General features: G+C 52.9%; 1 protein-coding gene across 3 annotated transcripts in view; it reads left to right on the forward strand.

Annotated features, from left to right (window-relative positions):
* Positions 1-23,507, forward strand: part of KIF16B (kinesin family member 16B) — a 243,691-nt gene that overhangs the window by 147,158 nt on the left and 73,026 nt on the right. For all 3 annotated transcript variants that reach the window (XM_073339553.1, XM_073339554.1, XM_073339552.1), the window contains one exon: positions 22,775-22,933. In XM_073339553.1, coding sequence (XP_073195654.1) covers positions 22,775-22,933 — 159 coding nt within the window. The remainder of the gene's footprint in view (positions 1-22,774; positions 22,934-23,507) is intronic.

Below are 23,507 nucleotides of genomic sequence, written 5' to 3' on the forward strand. Positions count from 1 at the left end.
TGCCCCTCCCTCAATGTGGAGAGGATATGCGCCAGTTTTTGTTCCTGAGCAGATTTTCCAAGCACTTTAACCAAAATGCACTGTTTTTAGATAAAATATACAACAGATTTATTAACCACAGAAAGATAGATTTTAAATGATTATAAGTAATAAGCGTATAGATGTAAGCTGATTACATACAAAATAAAAGTAAAATTGCAAACTGAGTTCTATAAATTAGACAGGATTTGAATCAAGCAGTGTCTCACCTGGTAGATGGTATAGTTCCTTATAACACAGGCTGGGATTCTTCTTTCCAGCCTGGGACCACTTCCCCCATTCCCAATATTTGTCCTCCAGATGTGCTTCCAGGTGTTGAGTTGTGGGGGAAGTAAGGCCAAGTGATGATGTCACTTCCCCCCTTTTATAGCTTCTTCCAGCTTACTAGAAAGAGCCTTTGCTATGACGTGGGTCAAGCAGTCTCCAATCTACGTGTGCTACCTCTGAGAAGTTCCCATTGTATACAGTTCCTAGGACAGTTGTCGTGAGTGTGGACTCCCTTTCATGGGCCATCAGCAGCATCTGGCTGCTCCATTGTTGTACCTGACAGGCTGGTTGTGGGTGTTCCCAACCTTAAAACATATTTCTGTAACACACACACAGCAAAACTTCATAACTGCCCATACAATGGTAGCACATACAATCCAACAGGATATTAATGCTTAACAAGTCAAGACTTTTAAATTGATACCTCAACGAGGCATACTTTGTTCAAAACATATCATAATTATATGACATGTGAATATGGGGGTTCCAGGGTATCATTTTGAGCCACAGCATGGCACATCATCCTTGCTGCAATTTAAGCCCATTGCTTCTTGTCCTAACCTCAGACGTTAAGGAGAACATTTTTTCTCCCTCCTCCTTATAACAACCTTTTATGTACTTGAAAACTGTTATCGTGTCCCCTCTTAGTCTTCTATTTTCCAGACTAAACAAACTCAATTTTTTCAGTTTTCCTTCATAAGTCATGTTTTCTAGACCTTTAATAATTTTTGTTGCTCTTCTCTGGACTTTCTCCAATTTGTCCACCTCTTTCCTGAAATGTGGCACCCAGAACTGGACACAATACTCCAGTTGAGGCCTAATCAGCACGGAGTAGAGCAGAGGAATTACTTCTCGTGTCTTGCTTACAACACTCCTGCTAATACATCCCAGAATGGTGTTTGCTTTTTTTGCAACAGTGTTACACTGTTCTCATATTCAGCTTGTGATCCACTGTGAGCCCCAGATCCCTTTCCGCAGTACTCCTTCCTAGGCTGTCTTTTTCCATTTTGTATGTGTACAACTCATTGTTCCTTCCTCAGTGGAGTACTTTGCATTTGTCCTTATTGTATTTCATCCTGTTTACTTTAGGCCATTTCTCCAGTTTGTCCAGATCAGTCTGAATTTGAATCTTCTCCTCCAAAGCACTTGCAACCCTTCCCAGCTTGGTATCATCCTCAAACTTTGCAAGTGTATGCTCTATGCCATTCTGTTAACTATAGAAAGATAGATTGTATGTGATTATAAGTGGTAGGCATAAAGGTCAGAGATAGTTACCTTAAGAAATAAAAATAAAAACACACACTCTAAATCTTAAGCATTTAGTCTAAGCGAAAGTTGACTCAAGCAGCGTTTCTCACCCTGGCAGATGGTACAAGCAGGTCATAAGTCCTCAGTACATGAATTGGGACTGCCTTCCAGTCTGAAATCAAACTTTCCTAGTTCAAAGCCTTTGTCTTCCAGACGTGCTTCCAGGTGTTGAGATGGGGGGAGAGAGGCCAAGTGATGGTGTCAATGTCTCTCTTTTTTATACTTTCTTCTAGCTTGCTGGAAAGATCTTGGCTGTGACGTGAGTTAGTCTTCCCCCATGGTGTATGTGCCTTCTCCGAGAAGTCTCTGAGATAGCAGATTGCGCGCTGATGAGCCATTAACGCCATCTGGCTATTGATGGCTACTCCTTTGTTGTAACTGAAAGGCTGATTGTGGGTGTTCCCAAACTCACAACATATTTAAGTAACACATATAACAATACTTCATAACTTCCCATACAATGATACAAGGATATTAATGTTCAGCAGATCAAGTTTTTTAAAATAATACCTCATAAGGTATACTTTGTACAAAACATATAATAATATCACAGAGGTGAATATGGGGGTTCCAGGGTGCTACTTTCAGGTACAGAGTGTCACAATGATGTCATCAATATACCTTTTAATATTCATCTGTTGGCTGGGACTATATCTCAGCACTTGGATGAAGTATGGAAGATGTCAAACATAGAGAATTCAGCTAAGGAAACTTTTGCCTTTCCAAAAAGTGAGAAATGTTTCACAGTATCTAGGGCTTCAGAGTAACAGCCGTGTTAGTCTGTATTCGCAAAAAGAAGAAAAGGAGTACTTGTGGCACCTTAGAGACTAACCAATTTATTTGAGCATAAGCTTTCGTGAGCTACAGCTCACTTCATCGGATGCCTGAATCTAGTATCTAGGGCCTGAATTAAATCCCATTGAAGTCAACGCATCAGGCCCATATTGTATGGAAGAAGGGCACTACTGCATTTAAAATAGCCACAGTTATCGTTGTTGTCTGGAGATAAAAGGAAAGCTTTAAAACATGGCTATATAATGGCTGTTTCTTGAGACAGTCTTGAAAATTTGTTTTTTGAAACCCAAAGTAATTATCCTATCCTCCTTTTTCACACACTTTATATTGCTGCTTTCTTAGATAATAATTCACACTGAATAGGTCAGATAAACATTTACCCATAACCAAACTGATGAGCTCTTCTCTGTTGTTTTTTTCAAATCATTATTTCAAAGAATGAGTTTGTTTTCATCCTCTTCTCTGGAAGAACTTACTTTGATACCAGTTTATGAAGTCTACCTTATGTGTATGTGCAATTTAGCAGGTTTGATGTTGCTTTATAGTTTTTCTGCTAAGAACTAAATATTGATGTGTTTTTACATCCCCTAGCCATCTTTTGTACATGGGTAATTCAGTTGCTTTCTGCACATTCAGTAGCTACTTACAGTCTACTTGTTTTAGTAACACGGATGTTTTATTTTTCAATTAAGCAACCTGGCAGTGTGTGTCAATATATATACAGATTAAGATGGAAGTCAGCTAAGCTCAGGTTTATGAAGCCTATATAGTTGCCTACAACTTTTATATCTCTGCCTAGAATTCTGATTTTGTAAATGATTCTCAAATGTACTGAATCTTTATTAGACTATTTATGTCAAGTTGAGGCCCAAATTGCTCAGATTCTCTGAACAGGCTAATTAATGTAAACAGTTTTGCATCATATTTGGAGGTGGTTGCTATAATTAAATGTCTAATAGCCTGTCTGGGGTAGAGGTAATGTCCTTCTGGTTGCTTGGCAGTTACAGAGCATACTAAAAGCAATAACTTTTCAATAAGAAATAATTTTAACAGTTCCCAAAAGTGTGCAAGGCACGTTACAGAACAAATGGAAAAGCTTGGTCCCTACCTTGGGGATAGTATCGACTGGTTGTATATATTAAGTATTTACCTTGACAACTATAACGTGTAGTTAGCTACAAATAAGAGTTGCAGAAAAAATAGCAGGATGTGATTCTTGCCCTGAAGAGCTTGCAAGTGAGGAAAATAAATCATAGGAAAGGGATTGGTTGAAGAAGCAAAACAAGATAACAGTTTCAAGATAACATTGTTAACCAAGGAGAGATTTAGGACCACAGGTTCCCTTAAATCACTTGTGTACTTTTTGAAACTCTCTCCATTAGTTTAGTAATATGAAGGTTTTGATGGTTCAGTGATGATACTGGCCCTGATTCGCTTTGCACTATCACCACTTTAAACCACGTTGACAATGTAAAGGGGTCTTTTTACTCCTCCTCCCTCTCTGAGACCATTTAACACAGAGGTGGGCTATAAAGGTGGGCTGAGTAAAAATATCAGGCCCACTGTGTTGATTGGGGTACACGTAGTACAGTGATGAGCCATATATGTGCCTAGACATTGTGACAAAGTTCCTCCTCTACCTTGGTGGGTCTTGCACTTATTGGCAGATTTTCTCGCCTTGGAGCTTCACGGCAGCCCTCAGCTTGGCCATTTTTCTGAACCCACAGTCCAGTTCAACGACTCCTGTGTCTGACCAGGAGTTGGGAGGATTTGGGGGGAACCCGGGCCCGCCCTCTACTCTGGGTTCCAGCCCAAGGCCCTGTGGAATGCAGCTGTCTAGAGTGTCTCCTGGAACAGCTGTGCTACAGCTACAACTCCCTGGGCTACTTCCCCATGGCCTCCTCCCAACACCTTCTTTATTCTCACCATAGGACCTTCCTCCTGGTGTCTGATGATGCTTGTACACCTCAGTCCTCCAACAGTCCGCATTGTCACTCTCAGCTGCTAGTGCCTCTTGCTCCCAGCTCCTCACACACGCACCACAAACTGAAGTGAGCTCCTTTTTAAACCCAGGTGCCCTGATTAGCCTGCCTTAATTGATTCTAGCAGCTTCTTGATTAGCTGCAGGTGTTCTAATCAGCCCGTCAGTCTTAATTGTCTCCAGAAGGTTCCTGATTGTTCTGGAACCTTCCCTGTTAGGAAACGGAACGTCTTTTGCTTGCTCCTCAGCTATCTGCTTTCTATTCTTTCCTAAAGCCCCCTGGCCCGGATTTTTCTTACTTTTTGCACCTGCCTTAGTCCCCCCCCGACCGGGCCAGACGCTTTTTTGTTTTTTCTTTTCATTTTTTGTGGTTTTTTCCGTCTACGTCCTTCGCCAGCCACCCCCCCCCCCCACGCCTGCTTTCGGGCGCAGCTATTTGCCTCAGCTGAGCCCCCGGAGGAGGGGGGGGAAGATTGCCGATTTTGCTGTCCGGAGGGGGGAGTGGAAACCCCCAGACCCAGCCGTTTCGCCAGTAGCTCGGACCTTATAGCATTCTTAACATACCGGAGGACTTGGAACACAGCCAACACAGCCGGAGACGGAGATTCCATCGGACAGAAGAAATAATATAAATCATCGTGACGAAGGCCGTAAGACTGAGTAACTTTCTGAATTATACTCTCGTAGGGGGGAGTTTGACTGTGATTACTTGCCTTTGTGGCGGCACAGGGGGTGTGGCGTGGAGACCCCCACCCCCGATCCATCGGTGCCCCTACCCCCCCCATCGTTATTACAACTGTCACGGCCCCCCCGCAGTCTGTCCCTGCTGGCAATCTGCCATCTCCCTTCGGATCCAGCTGTTTGCTTTGCACTTTGCCTTCTGGACCGGACCTAACAACCGACCAACCGAGACTCTTTGGACAAACGTGTGTGGGTCTGCACCGCCCCCCGGATTGCTTATCCTACAATTTGCCCCTTTTACTGGACCCCGATTTTGTTCCCTCCTTCCTCCCAGCCCCCCTCCCTCGGCATTTTTTCCCTTCCCGTCCGCAGCCAGCGGAGGGAGGGGCTATTCTGCCTTCTCCCCTCCCCCCTTCTCCTTCCGGTGTCTCCCTGTCTCTCCCTGCTCACAATGGCGGGGAACGAGAGGGGCGAGACTGCTTTATTAAAATTAGTTGTCCCTTCCCCACCACCACCCCTGCCCAACCCCCAAGGTCCCCCCCCTACTACTATTGTTAAGGTACTTGCCACCCCCCCTGCTGGGGCACCGGTAGCAGGAGGCACCAGGGTGATTGCTGCTGCTGCTGCTGCACCCACCACCCCCCCAGATTCTAGGAAACCCCCCCCGGTTCGCAAGAAGGGCCAGGGCGGGTGGAAGGGAAAGGGCCCCGCTAAAACCACTGAGCCCTTCATGGCAGGGGCTGCCCCCACCGCTGCGGCCTCGTCATCAACCGTGGCGCCCCTCCCAGCGTTTCCCTCCACCAGCTCTGCGATTGTCCCTCCCTCGGCCCCCAGGACGTATGCCCGGGCGGCAGCGGGCTTCCCGCTGCCTGCCGCCTCGTCATCTCGCCCCCCCTCTGCCTCCGCCACCATCACCAGCGGCCGAGGCCCTTTCCCCGCCTTGACCAGGAAGCACGGCGTCCGTTGCCTCCTGGTGCCCGCCTCGCCCCACGTGGAGACATACGTGCAGGCGTTGGCGAAGGTGGTGGGACCCACGGCTATTGTGGCGGCCTCCAAGATGTATGGGAAGGTCGTTTTCTTCTTAGCCTCGGAGGATGCCGCCCAGGAGGCGGTGGAGAGGGGCCTGACGGTAGGGGGGGTGTTTATCCCCCTAGAACCGTTAGAAGACCTGGGCGTTCGCCTCGTCCTTACCTCCGTTCCTCCCTTCTTACCCAATGCTGCCCCGTTACCCGCTCTTTCCACCCTGGGGAAACTTGTTTCTGTCATCAGCCCTCTCCCGTTGGGCTGCAAGGACCCCACCCTCCGTCACATTTTTTCGTTCCGCCGGCAAGTGCAGCTTCTGCCACCGGCAGGGGCGCGTGACGGAGAGGCGCTTGAGGGGTCCTTTCTAGTCCCCTACGAGGGAGCCTGCTATCGGGTCTTTTATTCTACCGGAGAGGCCCGGTGCTACCTCTGCCGCTCAGCGGGGCACGTCCGCAGAGACTGCCCTTTGGCTGGGGGGGGAGGGGCACCCGAAACCCCCGAGACCCGGCAGGACATCGGCCCCGTCGCTGCCGACGCCCCTGGCTGCCCAGTACCAGAAACCAACCCTCCTCCTACTCGACCCATCGCTGCTCCCGTCCGGGCCCAAGAGATACCTTCCCTATAATGCCCGGGCGAGCAAGGGGTTTCTACCCTTGCTAGTACCACCCCAATAGAGCCCATGGAGGAGGGTGTGGCAAGGATATTATCGGGTATAGGAGAGGGCCCTCCCCAAGGAGAGGCCCCCGCCCCTCCTGTTGCCCCACCGCTACCTCCCCGAACCCCTAAACCATCGCCTCCGCCCCCCGACACGACCCCTGCTAACCAACCCCCAGATGATGCTATGGAGGGCTGGACCCTAGTCCAGGGGAAGCGAGGCAAGCGGAAGGCTCGAGCTCCGCTGCATCCACCCGACGCGGAAGCCCCCCGGAAGACCAGGAAAGGAGGCACTGCTATCGAGCCTCCCGCCACGGCCGCGAGCGAGATCCATCCGCCGGTGTCGGGAGGGGAAGATGGACTGGCATTGGAGGGCAGAATCCCCCCTCCACGGGAAACCCTCCCCTCCGAGACTCCTGAGGACACCCCTTCTGCCTGGATGCTACCCGAACCCCCCGCGGACCCCGAGGCGGCCGTTGAGGCGGGCCCTGGAGGAGAAGCCCCCGGGGTGGCAGGAGCTGGCCTCTCCTCCGTGTGTGCGGAGATTGAGGCCCTGGATTTGACCCCGGTCACCCAGGGAGGGGATGATTTGCTGCCGGCTGGCCTCGAGCTGGGCAGCCTTACCCCAGCCTCCCTTTCCCCATGCTCCCTCCCCCTTTTTGCCTTTCCGGGTGAGCACCCTGCAGAAGGCGGTCCACCACCTGATGCCGTGACCGCTAAAACCACCATGGAGCCAGCACCTAGCATTCTTGGGAGCCCCTCCCCTTCCCCCTTAACCCTTGACTCTGCTCAGGAGGCACTTTCCTTTAGCTGCTCGCCTCCTGCACCCCAGAGCCTTACCCCTGCCCCTGCCCCCACCCCTGCCCCTGCCCAAGGTCCCTCCTCCTGCAATGTTAATGCCGCCCCTGGGGTTATTTCCTTTCCGCCTTTTGCAGACTCCCCCCAGGGAGCAGTCTTTGCACTTTCTAGTCGCGACCCGTTAGGAGTGGCAATTTTTCCCCTGCCATCCCCCTCCACCCCAAGGCGTGAAGTGAATTTAATAACCCCAGCCTGTCAGACGCCCCGTCGGTGGTCCGCACCCTGTCTACCTGCCTTAGCGGACCACGAGGCTGTATTAAGAGGCCCATCAGGGAATACCTTGGGAATTGTAACCCCACCCCCCCATGAGCTGCGGCATGCGCTACGGAAGTTCCTAGAGCACTCCCGTGGCGCCCGCGATAGGGCACAGCTGGCTCTTCGGCTATGGGGGGACTTTGATCAACTCCTCCAGGCCACAAAGGCCCTTATAAAGGAGGGCAGGGGGCAAGGAAAGCGCGGTGCTGCGGCCTACGAGCGAGCCCGCAGCTTCCGCAGCGATCTACTCACCTACGGGATGGGTCATGGGTTGCTGTGCAACCCGCCGGGGGCCCTGAACCCCCCCGCCAATACGAGACCCCCACCCCCCCAGCCCTCCGTATGACGCCTCTTATTATTGCGACCCTGAATACCAGGGGCTGTAGGATGGCTCTCCGCAGGTCCCAGGTGCTCTCTTACCTTCGGGAGGGGAGGTACTCTGTAGTTTTCCTGCAGGAGACCCATACAGACCCGGCCGCCGAGGATAGGTGGCGGCTGGAGTGGGGGGACGGGGTATACTTTAGCCACTTTGCGACCTGGCAGGCTGGAGTGGCAACCCTGTTCTCCCCCAACCTACGGCCTGAGGTGCTAGGGGTCAATGAGGCCGTGCCGGGCCACGTGCTGCACCTTCGAGTCCGTATGGAGGGGCTCGTGGTTAATCTTGTTAACATCTATGCCCCGCAAATGAGCTCCAGGCGGCCACAATTTTATCAGCAGGTGTCCGACTTTCTCGGCACCCTGGATTCGCATGAGTGCCTGGTCCTGGGAGGGGACTTTAACACCACCCTCGAGGAACGGGACTGCTCAGGGGCCGAACCGAGTCCGGCCGCTGCGAATATTCTTCAAGGGATAGTCGACCATCACTCCCTAGTGGACGTCTGGCGCGACCATCACCCAGATGACACCTCCACGTTCACCTTTGTCCGGGTGGAGGCCCATCGGTCACACCACTCTCGGTTGGACCGTATTTACTTATCCCGTTTCCATCTTTCACAGGCCCACTCCTCCGCCATTCGGCCGGCCCCATTCTCCGATCATCATTTAGTCACTGTAACGGTTTCCCTCCGTGCAGAGAGACCGGGGCCGGCCTATTGGCACTTTAATAACAGCCTGTTGGAGGACGAGAGCTTTGTGATGTCCTTCCGGGAGTTTTGGCTGGCCTGGCGAGAGCAGTGGCGTGCCTTTCCCTCGGTGCGGCGATGGTGGGATCTCGGGAAGGTGCGCGCCAAGCTCTTCTGCCGTGACTACACTCGGGGCACCAGCCGACGGCGAAATGCGGCGATAGAGCAGCTGGAACGGGAGGTCTTAGAGATGGAGAGGTGCCTGGCCGCCGATCCCGAGGACCCGTCCCTCTGCGGAGCGTGCCGGGAGAAGCGGGAGGAGCTCCGGGCCCTTGAGGACCACCGGGCCCGAGGTGCCTTCGTTCGATCCCGCATCCGCCTCCTTCGGGAGATGGACCGCGGCTCCCGCTTCTTCTATGCCCTGGAGAAAACGAGGGGGGCCAAGAAACACGTCACCTGCCTCCTTGCGGAAGACGGCACCCCCCTCACGGGTCCGGAGGAGATGTGTGGGAGGGCCCGTGACTTCTACACAAGCCTTTTCTCCCCGGACCCGACCGATCCTGACGCTTGCGAGGTGCTCTGGGAGGAACTCCCCACGGTCAGCGTGGGCGACCGAGACCGACTAGAGCTGCCTCTCACCCTGGCCGAGTTCTCGGAAGCCCTCCGTCGCATGCCCACCAATAAATCTCCGGGCATGGACGGGCTGACCGTGGAGTTTTACCGCGCGTTCTGGGACATTCTCGGCCCAGACCTAGTCACCGTCTGGGCTGAGTCCTTGCAGAGCGGGGTCCTCCCTCTGTCATGCAGGCGTGCGGTGCTCGCTTTGCTGCCAAAGAGGGGGGACCTCCGCGATCTACGAAACTGGCGTCCCGTCTCACTCCTTAGCACGGATTACAAAATCGTAGCGAAAGCAATCTCGCTGCGGCTAGGGTCCGTGATGGCGGACGTGGTCCACCCAGACCAGACCTATACTGTCCCGGGTCGCAGCATTTTCGACAACCTCTTTCTAGTCCGAGACCTTTTGGAACTCGGGCGGAGAGATGGTCTATCGTTCGCCCTCCTGTCTCTTGATCAGGAGAAGGCGTTCAATAGAGTAGATCATGGGTACCTCCTGAGCACTTTGCAGGCGTTTGGATTTGGACCTCAGTTTGTGAGTTTTCTCCGGGTGCTGTACGCCTCCGCGGAGTGTTTGGTTAGGCTCAACTGGACCCTGACTGAACCGGTCAGCTTCGGGCGAGGAGTGCGGCAGGGGTGCCCCCTCTCGGGCCAGTTGTATGCTCTGGCGATCGAGCCTTTCCTCTGTCTCCTCCGCAGGAGGATGACAGGGTTGGTGCTGCGGGAGCCGGAGCTGCGGCTGGTCCTGTCGGCGTACGCCGATGACGTACTCCTCGTGGTCCAGGACCCGGGCGACTTGGCGCGAGTGGAGGCATGCCAAGCCATCTATTCGGCAGCCTCCTCCGCCCGAGTCAACTGGGTCAAGAGCTCTGGCTTGGCGGTGGGGGACTGGCGGCAGGTGAGCTCCCTCCCACCCGCACTTCAGACCATCCGGTGGAGTGCGGGTCCACTGCTCTATCTCGGCGTTTACCTTTCCGCCACGCATCCTTCCCCGCCGGAGAACTGGCAAAATTTAGAGGGCGGGGTGATAGAGCGGATCCGGAGATGGACGAGGCTTCTCCGATGTCTCTCCCTCCGAGGGAGAGCACTGGTGCTTAACCAACTAGTCCTGTCCACGCTCTGGTACCGGCTCAACACCCTGGCCCCGGCCCCGGGTTTCCTGACCCACCTCCGGAGATTGATTCTAGAGTTCTTCTGGTCGGGAATGCCCTGGGCCCCTGTTGGAGTTCTTCATCTACCCCTGAAGGAAGGAGGGCAGGGCCTGAAGTGTCTGTACACTCAGGTCCGCGTCTTCCGCCTCCAGGCCCTGCAGAGGCTCTTTTATAGTGCAAGTAGTTCGGCGTGGAGCATACTGGCGCACGCCTTCCTGCGCCGTTTCCAAGGGCTTCGATATGACCGGCAGCTCTTTTATCTTTCTCCGAGGGGTTTTCCGCGAGACCTCTCCGGGCTGCCGGTCTTCTACCAGGACCTCCTCCGGACCTGGAAATTGTTTCTAACAACCAGGTCCGTGGCGGCCACCGTGGGGGCAGATCTCCTCACGGAGCCCCTGCTACACAACCCCCAGCTCCGTGTGCAGGTGGCGGAGTCCCGCTCGGTGCGCCAGAGGTTGGTCCTGGCGGAAGTCACGAGGGTCGGAGACCTCCTGGACTACGACCGGAGAGACTGGCTGGATCCCCTGATGCTCGCTCGGCGCATGGGGCTCTCCAGCCTCCGAACCCCCCGGCGCGTACTTCAGGAGGTGAAGGCCGCCTTGACCCCCGCTGCTCGGGCTTATGTTCGCCGAGCCTTGTGCGAGGGCGCACCCCGCCCATCCCTTACCCCAGGCCCGCCGGACCTTTCCATCGGGCCCCCACCCCATAGATCCCAACACACCCCTCACCCTTTCACTGCAAGCCGGCTGCACGAACTGCAGCCGGTTAGCTTTCAAATTGCTTCACGGAAATATTTATATACACTTACGCTTCACACCCTTCACGCCCACACCCTGGTGTCCCGCCCCGATACAAAGTGGCGGGATCTCCTGCCACCTTTGGAGGGTGAGCAACCTCGGTGGGCCAGCCTGTATTCCACCCTGGTCCCAAGGCCCGTCGGGGACATCAGTTGGCGGCTCCTTCACGGAGCTGTGAGCACGGGCGTGTTTTTGACACGGTTTACCCCCATTCCGGACACTTGTCCTTTTTGTAATGTGAGGGAAACCCTGGTGCACGTGTATTTAGAGTGTGCCAGATTGCAACCCCTTTTCCGGCTCCTCACAAATATTTTATTACGCTTCTGGCTTCATTTTTCCCCCCACCTTTTTATCTATACACTTCCCATTCGTGGCCCCACAAAGTCGCGGGATCTTCTGGTCAGCCTCCTCCTAGCTTTGGCTAAAACAGCCATTTACAAAACCAGAGAGAGGAGGTTGGCCCATGAAACGTCCTGCGATTGTGGGGCCGTTTTCCGATCCTCAGTACACTCACGTATCCGAGCGGAGTTCCTCTGGGCGGCGTCCACCGACTCCCTTGAAGCCTTCGAGGAGCGGTGGGCGCTGTCTGGGGTTCTCTGCTCGGTGACCCCGTCCGGTTCCCTCCGTCTGACCCTTTGATTGAGGGGAAGAGCGAGAGACGCCAGCCCCAGCCATTGCCGCTGTGGATACCATCATTCCTGTCATCTAGGAGGGGTCCTATAATACATGGGTGTCTACCCCCCCCCTCCCTAAACCGCCCACCCCGCAGCCGTGCCCATCTTACCGGGCACTCTCAGGAGAGGGAGGATCGGTGACACTGGGCGCGGCACTGGGTAACTCGAGGGGGTGGAAGACCACGAGTGTCGAGGAAGCCCCCCCGCTCTAGGCCACCAGGTAACTCAGGAGGGTGGAAGACCACGAGTGTCGAGGAAGCCCCCCCGCTCTGGGCCCAGGCTAGCCTGAACACTTCTCCCTCCTGAAAGCTGCTGTGTTATACCTTCTGATTGCGTTGTTTTGTTGCATAGTTGTTTTGTTTCCTTTGGTAATTCTGTAAGCGTTACCAATAAACTTTTTTTGTTTCAAAAAAAAACAAAAACAAAAAACCTTCCCTGTTCCCTTACCCAGGGAAAAGGGACCTCCTTCACTTGCTGCTCAGCTATCTGCTTTCTATTCTCTCCTAAAGCCCCCTGGCCTGGGCTTTTCTTACTTTTTGACCCTGCTTCAGTTCGCCCCCCCCGACCGGGCCAGACGCTTTTTCTTCGTTTTTTTTTTTTTTTTGCTGTTTTTCTTTGCTGCCGTTTGAGTGCTGGTCGGCTGCCAGCTTGCTGCCAGCCCACCATGCCTGCCCTCAGACGCTGCTACTGCTCCAGCTGAAACCCCCGGAGGAGGGGGGAGGACTGTCAACCCACTCCCCGAAGGAGGGGAGTGGAAGCCCCCAGACCCAACCGTTTTGCTGTATGTTCATAGACCCGTACCCAGCTGAGAGGAATCTTCTTATCTCTCCGACATTCCTGGCCTGCTGGAAGCCTTGCTGTTTAAAGCTACAAAGCCAGAAGAGAAGATAGCCGACAGAAAAAACCGCCCAGGGAAGCTACAAATCATCGTGGAGGGGGCCGTAAGACTGAGTAATTTTTGAACTGTACTCTCGTGTGGGAGGAGTTTGACTGTGTCTTAACTGCGTTTGTAGGGGCACAGGAGGTGTGGCACGGAGCTGCGCCCCGATCCATTGGTGCCCCTCCCAACACTACTACAACCGTTACGGCCCCCCCGCCGTCCGTCCCTGCTGGCAACTTGCCATCTGCCTCTGGATTCAGCTGCTTGCTCTGAATTCTGCCATCCGGACCAGACACAACAGCCGACGAAACGAGACTCCTTGGGCAAACGCGCGTGGGTCCACGTTCCCCCCCCACACCCCCCAGACTGCCCACCCCACAGTTTGCCCCTACTACCTAACCCCAACTCCTGTTTCCTCCCCTGTCCAGTCTGACCCATTTGGCCTCCCCCGCCTGCAGCCCAACAGGGAGAAGTGGTTAATCTGCTTCCCCCTCCTCCTCCTGGTGTTTCCCCATCTCTCCGTGCTCACGATGGCGGGGAATGAGAGGGGTGAGGCCCCTCTAACAACCTCAGCTGCCCCTCCCCCACCTACCCCCCTGCCCAACCCCCAAGCCTCCCCCCCACCACTGCTGCCAAAACACCTGCCACTGCCCCTGCAGGGGCATCGGCAGCAGGAGGCACCGGGGCGATTACTGACGCTGCTACACCCACCGCCCCCCAGATTCTAGGAGAGCCCCCCAAGTTGGCCGGAAAGGCCATGGTGTGAAGAAGGGAAAGGGCCCCGCTACAACCACCAGGCCCTCCATGGCAGGGGCTACCCCCACCGCTGTGGCCTCGTCATCGACCATGGCGTCTCTCCCCGCTGTTCCCTCCACCAGCTCTGTGAGCGTCCCTCCCCCAGCCCCCAGGGCGTATGCCCGGGCGGTAGCAGGCCCCCCCCCCGCCGCCTGCCACCTCGTCATCTCGCCCACCCACCACCTCCGCTACCATCAATAGCAGCTGGGGCCCCTTCCCCACCATGACCAGGAAGCATGGCATCCGTTGCCTCCTGGTACTCGCCTCGCCCCACGTGGAGACACATGTGCAGGCGTTGGCGAGGGTGGTAGGACCCACGGCTATTGTGGCGGCCTCCAAAATGTACAGGAAGGTCGTCTTTTTCTTAGCATCGGAGGCTGCCGCCCAGGAGGCAGTGGAGAAGGGCCTGGCGGTGGGGGGCGGGGTGTTCGTTCCCCTGGAACCGCTAGAGGACCTGGGCATCCGCCTAGTCCTGACCTCCGTCCCTCCTTTTTTACCCAATGCCGCCCTGTTATCCGCTCTCTCCACCCTGGGGAAACCCGTTTCTGTCATCAGCCCTTTCCCGTTGGGCTGCAAGGATCCCACCCTCCGTCAAGACCTTTCATTCCGCCGGCAAGTGCAGCTTCTACCACCGCTGGCGGCGCGACGGAGAGGCGCTCGAGGGGTCCTTCCTAGTCCCCTACCAGGGAGCCTGCTATCAGGTCTACTGTTCCACAGAAGAGGCCCGGTGCTACCTCTACCGATCAGCGGGGCCCCCCATGTTGCCTCGCTGTTACCCCCCTGAGCCTCTGAACCATCGCCTCTGCCCCCCGACACGACCCCTGCTAACCAGCCCCCAGACGATGCTATGGAGGGCTGGACCCTAGTCCAGGGAAAGCGAGGCAAGCGGAAGGCTCGAGCTCCGCTGCACCCATCCGATGCGGAGGCCCCCGGAAGACCAGGAAGGGAGGGACTGACACTGAGCCTTCCGCTGTGCCCACGAGTGAGATCCCTCTGCTGGTGTCGGGAGGGGAAGACAAAATAGCACTGGAAGGTAGGATCTCCCCTCCGAGACCCCTGAGGAAACCCCTTCTGCCTGAATATCACCCGAACGCCAAAGCGACCATTGTAGTGGGTGCCAGAGGGGAGACCCCCGGGGTGGCAGAAGACGACCTCTCCTCCATGTATGAGGAGATCAAGGCCCAAGGTTTGACCCCGGTCACCCAGGGAGAGGATGACCTACTGCCGGCTGGCCTTGATCTAGGCAACCTCACCCCAGTCCCCTTTTCCCCATGCTCCCTCCCCCTAACCGCCTTCCTAGGCGGGCACTCTATAGAAGGTAGTCCATCACCTGATGCCGTGGCTGCCAAATCCACCACAGAGCCTGCCCCTAGCATCACTGGGAGCCCCCTCCCCTTAACCCTTGAATCTGTTCGGGAGGTGCCACCTCTTAGCTGCTTGCCTCCCAGAGCCTCGCCTCTGCCCCTGCCCCCACCCCGTCCCTGCCCAATCCACCTCCTCCTGCAATGCTATTGCCACCCCTGGGGTTATTTCTTTCCCTTTTTTTGCGGATCCCCCGCAAGGAGCAGTCTTTGCATTTTCCTGCCGCGACCCATTAGGAGCTGCAATTTTCCCTCCGCCATCGCCTTCTACCCCAAGGCTTGAGATGGACCTAATAACTTTAGCCTGTCAGACGCCCCGTCGGTGGTCTGCACCCTGCCTGCCCGCCTCAGCGGACCATGGGGCTGCACCAAGAGCCCCACCAGGGAAAAACTGGGAAATCGCAACCCTACCCCTCCATGAGCTGCGAAAAGCATTGCGGGAGTTTTTAGAAGACATCCGTGGCTCCCGCAACAGGGTACAGCTAGCTCTCCAGCTATGGGGGGACTTTGATCAAATCCTCCAGGCCACAAGGGCCCTTATAAAGGAGGGTAGAGGGAAAGGAAGGCACGGTGCCACAGCCTACGGGCGGGCCCGCAGCTTCCGTGATGATTTAGTCACTTATGGGATGGGTCACGGATTGTTGTGCGACCCTCCGGGGGCCGCAAACACCCCTGCCAACAAGGAACCCCTCCCCCCCCAGCCCTCCACATGACACCTCTCATTATCGCAACTTTGAACACCAGGGGCTGTAGGATGGCTCTCCGCAGGTCCCAGGTGCTCTCTTACCTTCGGAAAAGGGGGTATTCTGTGGTTTTCCTGCAGGAGACCCATATGGATCCGACGGCTGAGGACAGCTGGCGGCTGGAGTGGGGGGATGGGATCTGCTTTAGCCACTTCACGATTCGACAAGCTGGAGTGGCGACCCTGTTCTCCCACAACCTACGGCCCGAGGTGCTAGTGGTCACTGAGGCTGTGCTGGGCCACCTGTTGCATCTCAGAGTCCGTATGGAGGGGCTCGTGGTCAACCTCGTTAACATCTATGCCCCGACAACAAGCCCGAAGCGGCCACAATTCTATCAGCGGGTGTCCGACTTCCTCGGCACCCTTGATTCTCACGAGTACCTAGTCCTGGGAGGGGACTTTAACACCACCCTCGAGGAGCAGGACTGCTCAGGGGCCGGGCCGAGCTGAGCCCGGCCGCCGCGAACATTCTCCGAGAAATAGTCGAACATCACTCTCTAGTGGACGTCTGGCGTGACCACCACCCAGATGACACTTCCACATTCACCTTTGTCTGGGTGGAGGCCCATCGGTCACACCACTTTCGGTTCGACCGTATTTATTTATTCCGTTTCCATCTTTCACAAGCCCGCTCCTCCAACATTTGGCCGGCCCCATTTTCCGACCATCATTTAGCCACCATAACAGCCTCCCTCCGTGCAGAGAGGCTGGGGCTGGCCTATTGGCATTTTAACAACAGCCTGTTGGAGGATGAGGGCTTCGTGACGTCCTTCCGGGAGTTTTGGCTGGCCTGGCGAGAGCAGCGGCGCGCCTTTCCCTCAGCACGGCGATGGTGGGATCTAGGGAAGGTGCGCACCAAGCTCTTCTGCCGTGACTACACTCGGGGCGCCAGCCGATGGAGAAATGCAGCGATAGAGCAGTTGGAACGGGAAGTCTTAGAGATGGAGAGGTGTCTGGCCGCCAGCCCTGAGGACCCATTCCTCTGCGGTGCGTGCCGGGAGAATCGGGAGGAGCTCCGGGCCCGAGGTGCCTTTGTTCGATCCCGCATCTGCCTCCTTCGGGAGATGGATTGCGACTCCCGTTTCTTCTACGCCCTGGAGAAAATGAGGGGGGCCAAGAAACACGTCAACTGCCTTCTAGCAGAAGACGGCACCCCCCTCACGGATCCGGTGGAGATGTGTGGGAGGGCCCGTGACTTCTACACAAGCCTTTTCTCCCTGGATCTGACCGATCTTGGCGCTTGCAGGGTGCTCTGGGAGGAACTCCCCACAGTCAGAGTGGGCGACCGAGACCGACTAGAGCTGCCTCTCACCCTGACCGAGTTCTCGGAAGCCCTCCGTCGCATGCCCACCAATAAATCTCCGGGCATGGATGGGCTGACCGTGGAGTTCTACCGTGCGTTCTGGGACATTCTTGGCCCAGACCTAGCTACTGTCTGGGCCGAGTCTTTGCAGGGCGGGGTCCTCCCTCTTTCGTGCAGGCGAGCGGTGCTCGCCTTGTTGCCGAAGAAGGGGGACCTCCGCGATTTACGAAACTGGCTTACTCCTTAGCACGGACTACAAAATCGTAGCAAAAGCAATCTCGCTGCGGCTAGGGTCCGTGATGGCGAACGTGATCCACCCAGACCAGACCTACACTGTCCTGGGCCGCAGCATTTTTGACAACCTATTTCTAGTCCGAGACCTTTTGGAACTTGGGCGTAGAGACAGTCTGTCGTTCGCCCTCCTGTCTCTTGATCAGGAGAAGGCGTTTGATAGAGTGGACCATGGGTACCTCCTGGGCGCTCTGCAGGCGTTTGGATTCGGAACTCAGTTTGTGAGTTTTCTCCGGGTGTTGTACACTTCCGCGGAGTGTCTGGTTAGGCTCAACTGGACACTGACCGAACCGGTCAGCTTCGGGCGAGGAGTACGGCAGTGGTGCCCCCTCTTGGGCCAGCTGTACGCTCTGGCAATCGAGTCCTTCCTCTGTCTCCTCCGAAGGAGGTTGACAGGGTTGGTGCTGTGGGAGCCGGAGCTGCGGCTGGTCTGTCGGCGTACACCAATGACGTGCTCCTCATGGTCCAGGACCCGGGCAACTTGGCGCGGGTGGAGGCTTGCCAGGCCATCTATTCGGCAGCCTCCTCTGCCCGAGTCAACTGGGTCAAGAGCTCTGGCTTGGCGGTGGGGGACTGGCGGCGGGTGAGCTCCCTCCCACCCGCGCTTCAGACCATCCGGTGGAGCGCGGGTCCACTGCTCTACCTAGGCGTTTACCTTTCTGCCACGCACCCTTCTCCGCCGGAGAACTGGCAAGATTTAGAAGGCGGGGTGATAGAGCGGCTCCGGAAATGGATGAGGCTACTCCGATGTCTCTCCCTCCGAGGGAGAGCACTGGTGCTTAACCAACTAGTCCTGTCCACGCTCTGGTACCAGCTCAACACCCTGGTCCCGGCCCCGGGTTTCCTGACCAACCTCCGGACATCAATTCTAGAGTTCTTTTGGTCAGGAATGCGCTGGGCCCCTGTTGGGGTTCTTCATCTACCCCTGAAGGAAGGAGGGTAGGGCCTGAAGTGTCTGCACGCTCAGGTCCGTGTCTTCCGCCTCCAGGCCCTGCAGAGGCTCCTTTATAGTGCAGGTAGTATGACGTGGAGCATATTGGCGCACGCCTTCTTGCGCCGCTTCCAAGGGCTCTGATACGACCGGCAGCTCTTTTATCTCTGTCTGAGAGGTTTTCAGCGAGACCTCTCCGGGCTGCTGGTCTTCTACCAGGACCTCCTCCAGACCTGGAAACTGTTTTCAACGGTCCGTGATGGCCACCGTGAGAGCAGATCTCCTGGCGGAGTCCCGCTCGGTGCGCCAGAGTTTGGTCCTGGTGGAAGTCACGAGAGTCGGAGACCTCCTGGACTACGACCGGGGAGACGGGCTGGATCCCCTGACACTCGCTCGGCGCATGGGGCTCTCCAGACCTCAGACCCCCGGCGCGTACTTCAGGAGGTGAAGGCTGCCTTGACGCCCGCTGCTCGGGCTTATCTCAACCGAGCCCTGTGCGAGGGCGCACCCCGCCCACCCTCTACCCCGGGCCCGCCGGACCTTTCAATTGGGCCCCTACCCCGTAGATCCCAACAAACCCCTTACCCTTTCACTGCGAGCTGGCTGCACGAGCTGCAGCCGGTCAGCTTCCAAACCATGCCAAGGAAATATCTATATACACTCACGCATCACACCCTTCACGCCCACACCCTGGTGTCCCGCCCCGATACAAAGTGGCGGGACCTACTGCCACCTTTGGAGGGTGAGCAGCTCTGGTGGGCCAGCCTGTATTCCACCTTCGTCCCAAAGCCTGTCAGGGACATTAGTTGGCGGCTCCTTCATGGAGCTGTGAGCGTGGGCATATTTTTGATGCGGTTCACCCCCATCCCGGATACTTGCCCTTTTTGCAACGTGAGGGAAACCCTGGCACACGTATATTTAGAGTGTGCCAGGCTGCAGCCCCTTTTCCGACTCCTCACAAATCTTTTATTACGCTTTTGGCTACACTTTTCCCCTCACTTTTTTGTCTACACACTCCCCATCTGTGGCCCCACAAAGTCGCGGGGTCTCCTGGTTAACCTCCTCCTACCCCTAGCTAAAACAGCCATCTATAAAACCAGAGAGGGGAGGCTGGCCAATGAAGCGTCCTGCGACTGTAGGGCCGTTTTCCGATCCTCAGTACGTTCACATATCCGGGTGGAGTTCCTCTGAGCGGCGTCCACCGACTCCCTTGACACCTTCGAGAAGCGGTGGGCGCTGTCCGGGGGTCTTTGCTCGGTGACCCCGTCCGGTTCCCTCCGTCTGACCCTTTGATTGAGGGGGAAGAGCGAGAGGCCCCAGCCCCAGCCGTTGCCGCTGTGGATACCATCATCACTGTCACCTAGGAGAGGTCCTATCACACGTGGGTGTACACCCCCCCACCCCCAAACCGCCCACCCCACAGCCGTGCCCATCTTGTCGGGCACTCTCAGGAGAGGAATAATCGGTGACACTGGGCGTGGCACTAGGTAACTCGAGGGGGTGGAAGACCATGAGTGTCGAGGAAGCCCCACCACTCTGGGCCTAGGCTAGCCTGAACACTTCTCCCTCCTGAAGGCTGCTGTGTTATACCCTGCGTTTGCTTTTGTTTTGTTGCATAGTTTTGCTTGATCCTTTTTGGTGATTCTTTGTAAGTGTTACACAAATAAAATTCTTTTCTGCTTCAAAAAATTACTCTCCTGTAGCCATCTGGCCCGACCCTGTCACAATATGTAAATACTGTTTTTGACTTCTCATGAGCATCATGGAGTAAGAGAACCTTAAGATTAAATTAAGATTGTAAATTCTTCAGGACACTCATGTTGTACTTTGTTTGTGGTTTTCAGAGTACAGCACATAGTAAAATGGATTCCCAGTCCTAAATGGAGGTGTTGGACAGTAATGCATAATAAATTATAAACATACGTGCACCACACACAATGTTTTTGTTTTTTATTGTTTAGTAGATATGGTCATTTGTTTGTTTTTTCAGCAGCTTCAAATGCTGTCTAAATCCCAGTCAGCAATAAAATGTCTTGCATTGTCTATTTTATGACATCTTGCTGCATATGATCTCTGTGTAATGTTGTCTCGTCAGGCTATCAGGATATGAAAGGAGAGGCTCAAATCTGTATTAGCTAGACAAAACTGTTAAATCCAGTTTTCAGTTAAAGTAGTCTAAAAATAAGTGATCACTTTGCAGTGAGCTGTCAGTCCTTTGAAGTTGGATACACCTTTTTTTTCTTAAGTTCTCATACCTTGTTACTGAATTAATTGTAATTCAAAATTCTCTCTCACCTCTCTTGTAAATATATAATTTGGGAAAATAAAGACCGCCAAACAATGGTTACAGCAAGTGAACTTGTGCTAGGGTTGACATGCATACAAAATTGTGTCTCAGTTGGTACAGTATTGTCATTTACCCCTAATGCAATAGGGAGAACACATCACCCTAATGCCTGTTTTATTTTTGAGTTAGTGGGCTCACATCACTCTAAAGTAGCAAAATGTATTACAATTGCAAAGTGATGAATAACTTGCCCAAGTGGATGAATTTAAAGTTTGTTGTTTGCTTTGGGAAGTAATGTGTTTTGCTCATCAAACATTTATGGCCTGAACAAAACACAGGCTGTTTCCTTTTAAATCTAACTGGATCTAGAAAGGTTAATACAGCCAGCGTATCAGAGTCTCCCATCAGCTTTCTCTCAAGATTTTTTGCCACAATGAATAGGTTTGTTATCTTCTGGTCAAAAGGAACTGGTGGCTTCTGGCCATGGTGCTAGAGGTATACCTCTGTTTAAAAGTTAAATAGTACTTCATTTATCACGTCCCCAATCCACTACTTTCCTTCTTCCCCCTTTTTATGTTTCTGTACTGAATTCAGAGTGTATAGAGCAGTGGTGGGAAGCCTGCGGGCTGCATGTGGCTTATCAGGATAATCTGCTTGCGGGCCGTGAGACATTTTGCTGACATTGACCGTCTGCAGGCACGGCCCCCCGCAGCTCCCAGTGGGCGCGGTTCGCCATTCCTGGCCAATGGGAGCTGCGGGAAGCGGCGGCCAGCACGTCCCTGTGGACAGTCAGCTTCTGCAAAATGTCTCGCCGCCCACAGTCAGATTACCCTGATGGGCCGCAGGTTGCCCACCACTGGGGTAGAGCAAACTCAGTACTGTACATTTGAGGATATATGACTGAAAACTGTGAACCTATAAAATAATATTTATCTGCAAAGATCAGAATTTGTATAATTTCCTTTTCATTCACTGTGATTGATCTTTTTCATTTTTATGGGTTTTATTTTAAAATTACAGATTGTTAAAAAAAGAGCGACTTTAGAAACAAAAGTTGTACAAGAAGCAGGGAAGGCTACACAAACCAATCCGTGGGAATAGACAAGCTAATTTAGTCTAAACTACAATACATCTGAAAAGTGCAGATTAGTTAGTTGAATTAAAATTTATTATATAAAAACAATAAATATGCTAGGAAGTGTTTTTATTTATAATACTTGATGCCTTAAGTATTTTCAGAGCAAATATTCAACCACAATCTGAGCAAGTTCTTATGTGCATCAATCAACTTTTGTGACATATGAAATATACTTCTGTTTGTACAGTTAGAGAATGTGAGGCAACTTGTATTTCGGAAGAATGATCTATTAGTCATTCAAAATAAATTCTAGCTCTATATGTTGTTTTAAAAGGGTACATTTTCAGATTACAAGATACCTGAACAAATAATGGGATTTACATACTTTATTGTGCAATTTTTAGGGTGTTTTTGTACATAGACTCTGTGTCATGTGTTAGATTTTCTTCATTTCTGACTCTACTATGGTCTTTTGAGTTGAACCAGTTTTTCCAGACTAGCAGAAGAATAATTGAAATCATTGATGGAGTTCTAAAATGAGGTAAGGTTTTTCAAGTGGTTCTAATAGGCCAAGTCTTATGAATCAGTCTAACTTTAATGAGCTAACTGAGACATTAGTTGCATTGAAAGTTCCTGATATTGATTTATTGAGCTAAAATGCTTCTATTCTAGTCTGGTTTTCAGATGACAAGTGTATACTTCACAATCTAAATATGCATTAATAAAAGAACATTTATTAGTATTTCTATGACTACAGACATAAAGACCATAAGGGGTAAGATCCTGATTTGATTATACCACCACCTAGTTGTCTCCAGTCTTATATGTATGGAAATATTCTTGGAAATCAGTGTGTTGTAAGCAGGAAACTTAAAACACTGCAGGTGGACGTATTTCTAATTTTGAACAATTTAGATTTTGAAATATATTTTAAAATCTACTTATAGACTGGACCAGGAAATTCAACAGTTGAAGCAGAAGATATATGAAGGTGATGGTGTACAAAAAGGGTATCATGGAACAGTAGAGGACAGACTCCCTCTCACCAATTCCCCTACCAGCCCTGCAAAGTCACAGACCCATTTTATCCCACTGGTTGATGACAGGTACATATACTGATTTTATTCAGACTTAGTATAATTTTAAACAATAGTGTTAAAGTATCACTGAAACATTCCAAACTCTGCATAAGTGTTTCCAATATTGGGTCTTTATCTAGTAAATTATCAAAATGGTATTTTAATTGCAATCTAGATAGAAATATGCTCTGCTTTTACCACTTCGAAATGTTTTTATGATCAGTAGGCTTCTCAGAGATATATGCTGTATTAGAATAGTGAAGAAACTTTACACTTATATTTATTTTAAATTGTTCCTAAATTTAATTGCTTAAATGTCTGCATGACTTACACCTTTGCATACTAAAAGTGCCAAAGTAAATAAAATTGTATTAAGGGAAGCAGCATCGCAAAACATTAAACAAATTAATTCCATTATTTTCTCTTTCATTTCATTTTACACTTATGTACACAATAATTAGTATAGACTTTGGAAACTTTCACTGTGTCTGCAGGCCAAAATATTGTTAGTCTGCTATTTATAGCGTGCGTGTTGGCAAAGTCATGAAAGGGAACTGTTAAGTTAAAACCCCCCTGTAAAATATAAATGCAGCATGTAAAT

The sequence above is a fragment of the Lepidochelys kempii genome, chromosome 3, assembly GCF_965140265.1.
Source record: "Lepidochelys kempii isolate rLepKem1 chromosome 3, rLepKem1.hap2, whole genome shotgun sequence".
NCBI classification, from domain to species: Eukaryota; Metazoa; Chordata; order Testudines; family Cheloniidae; genus Lepidochelys; species Lepidochelys kempii.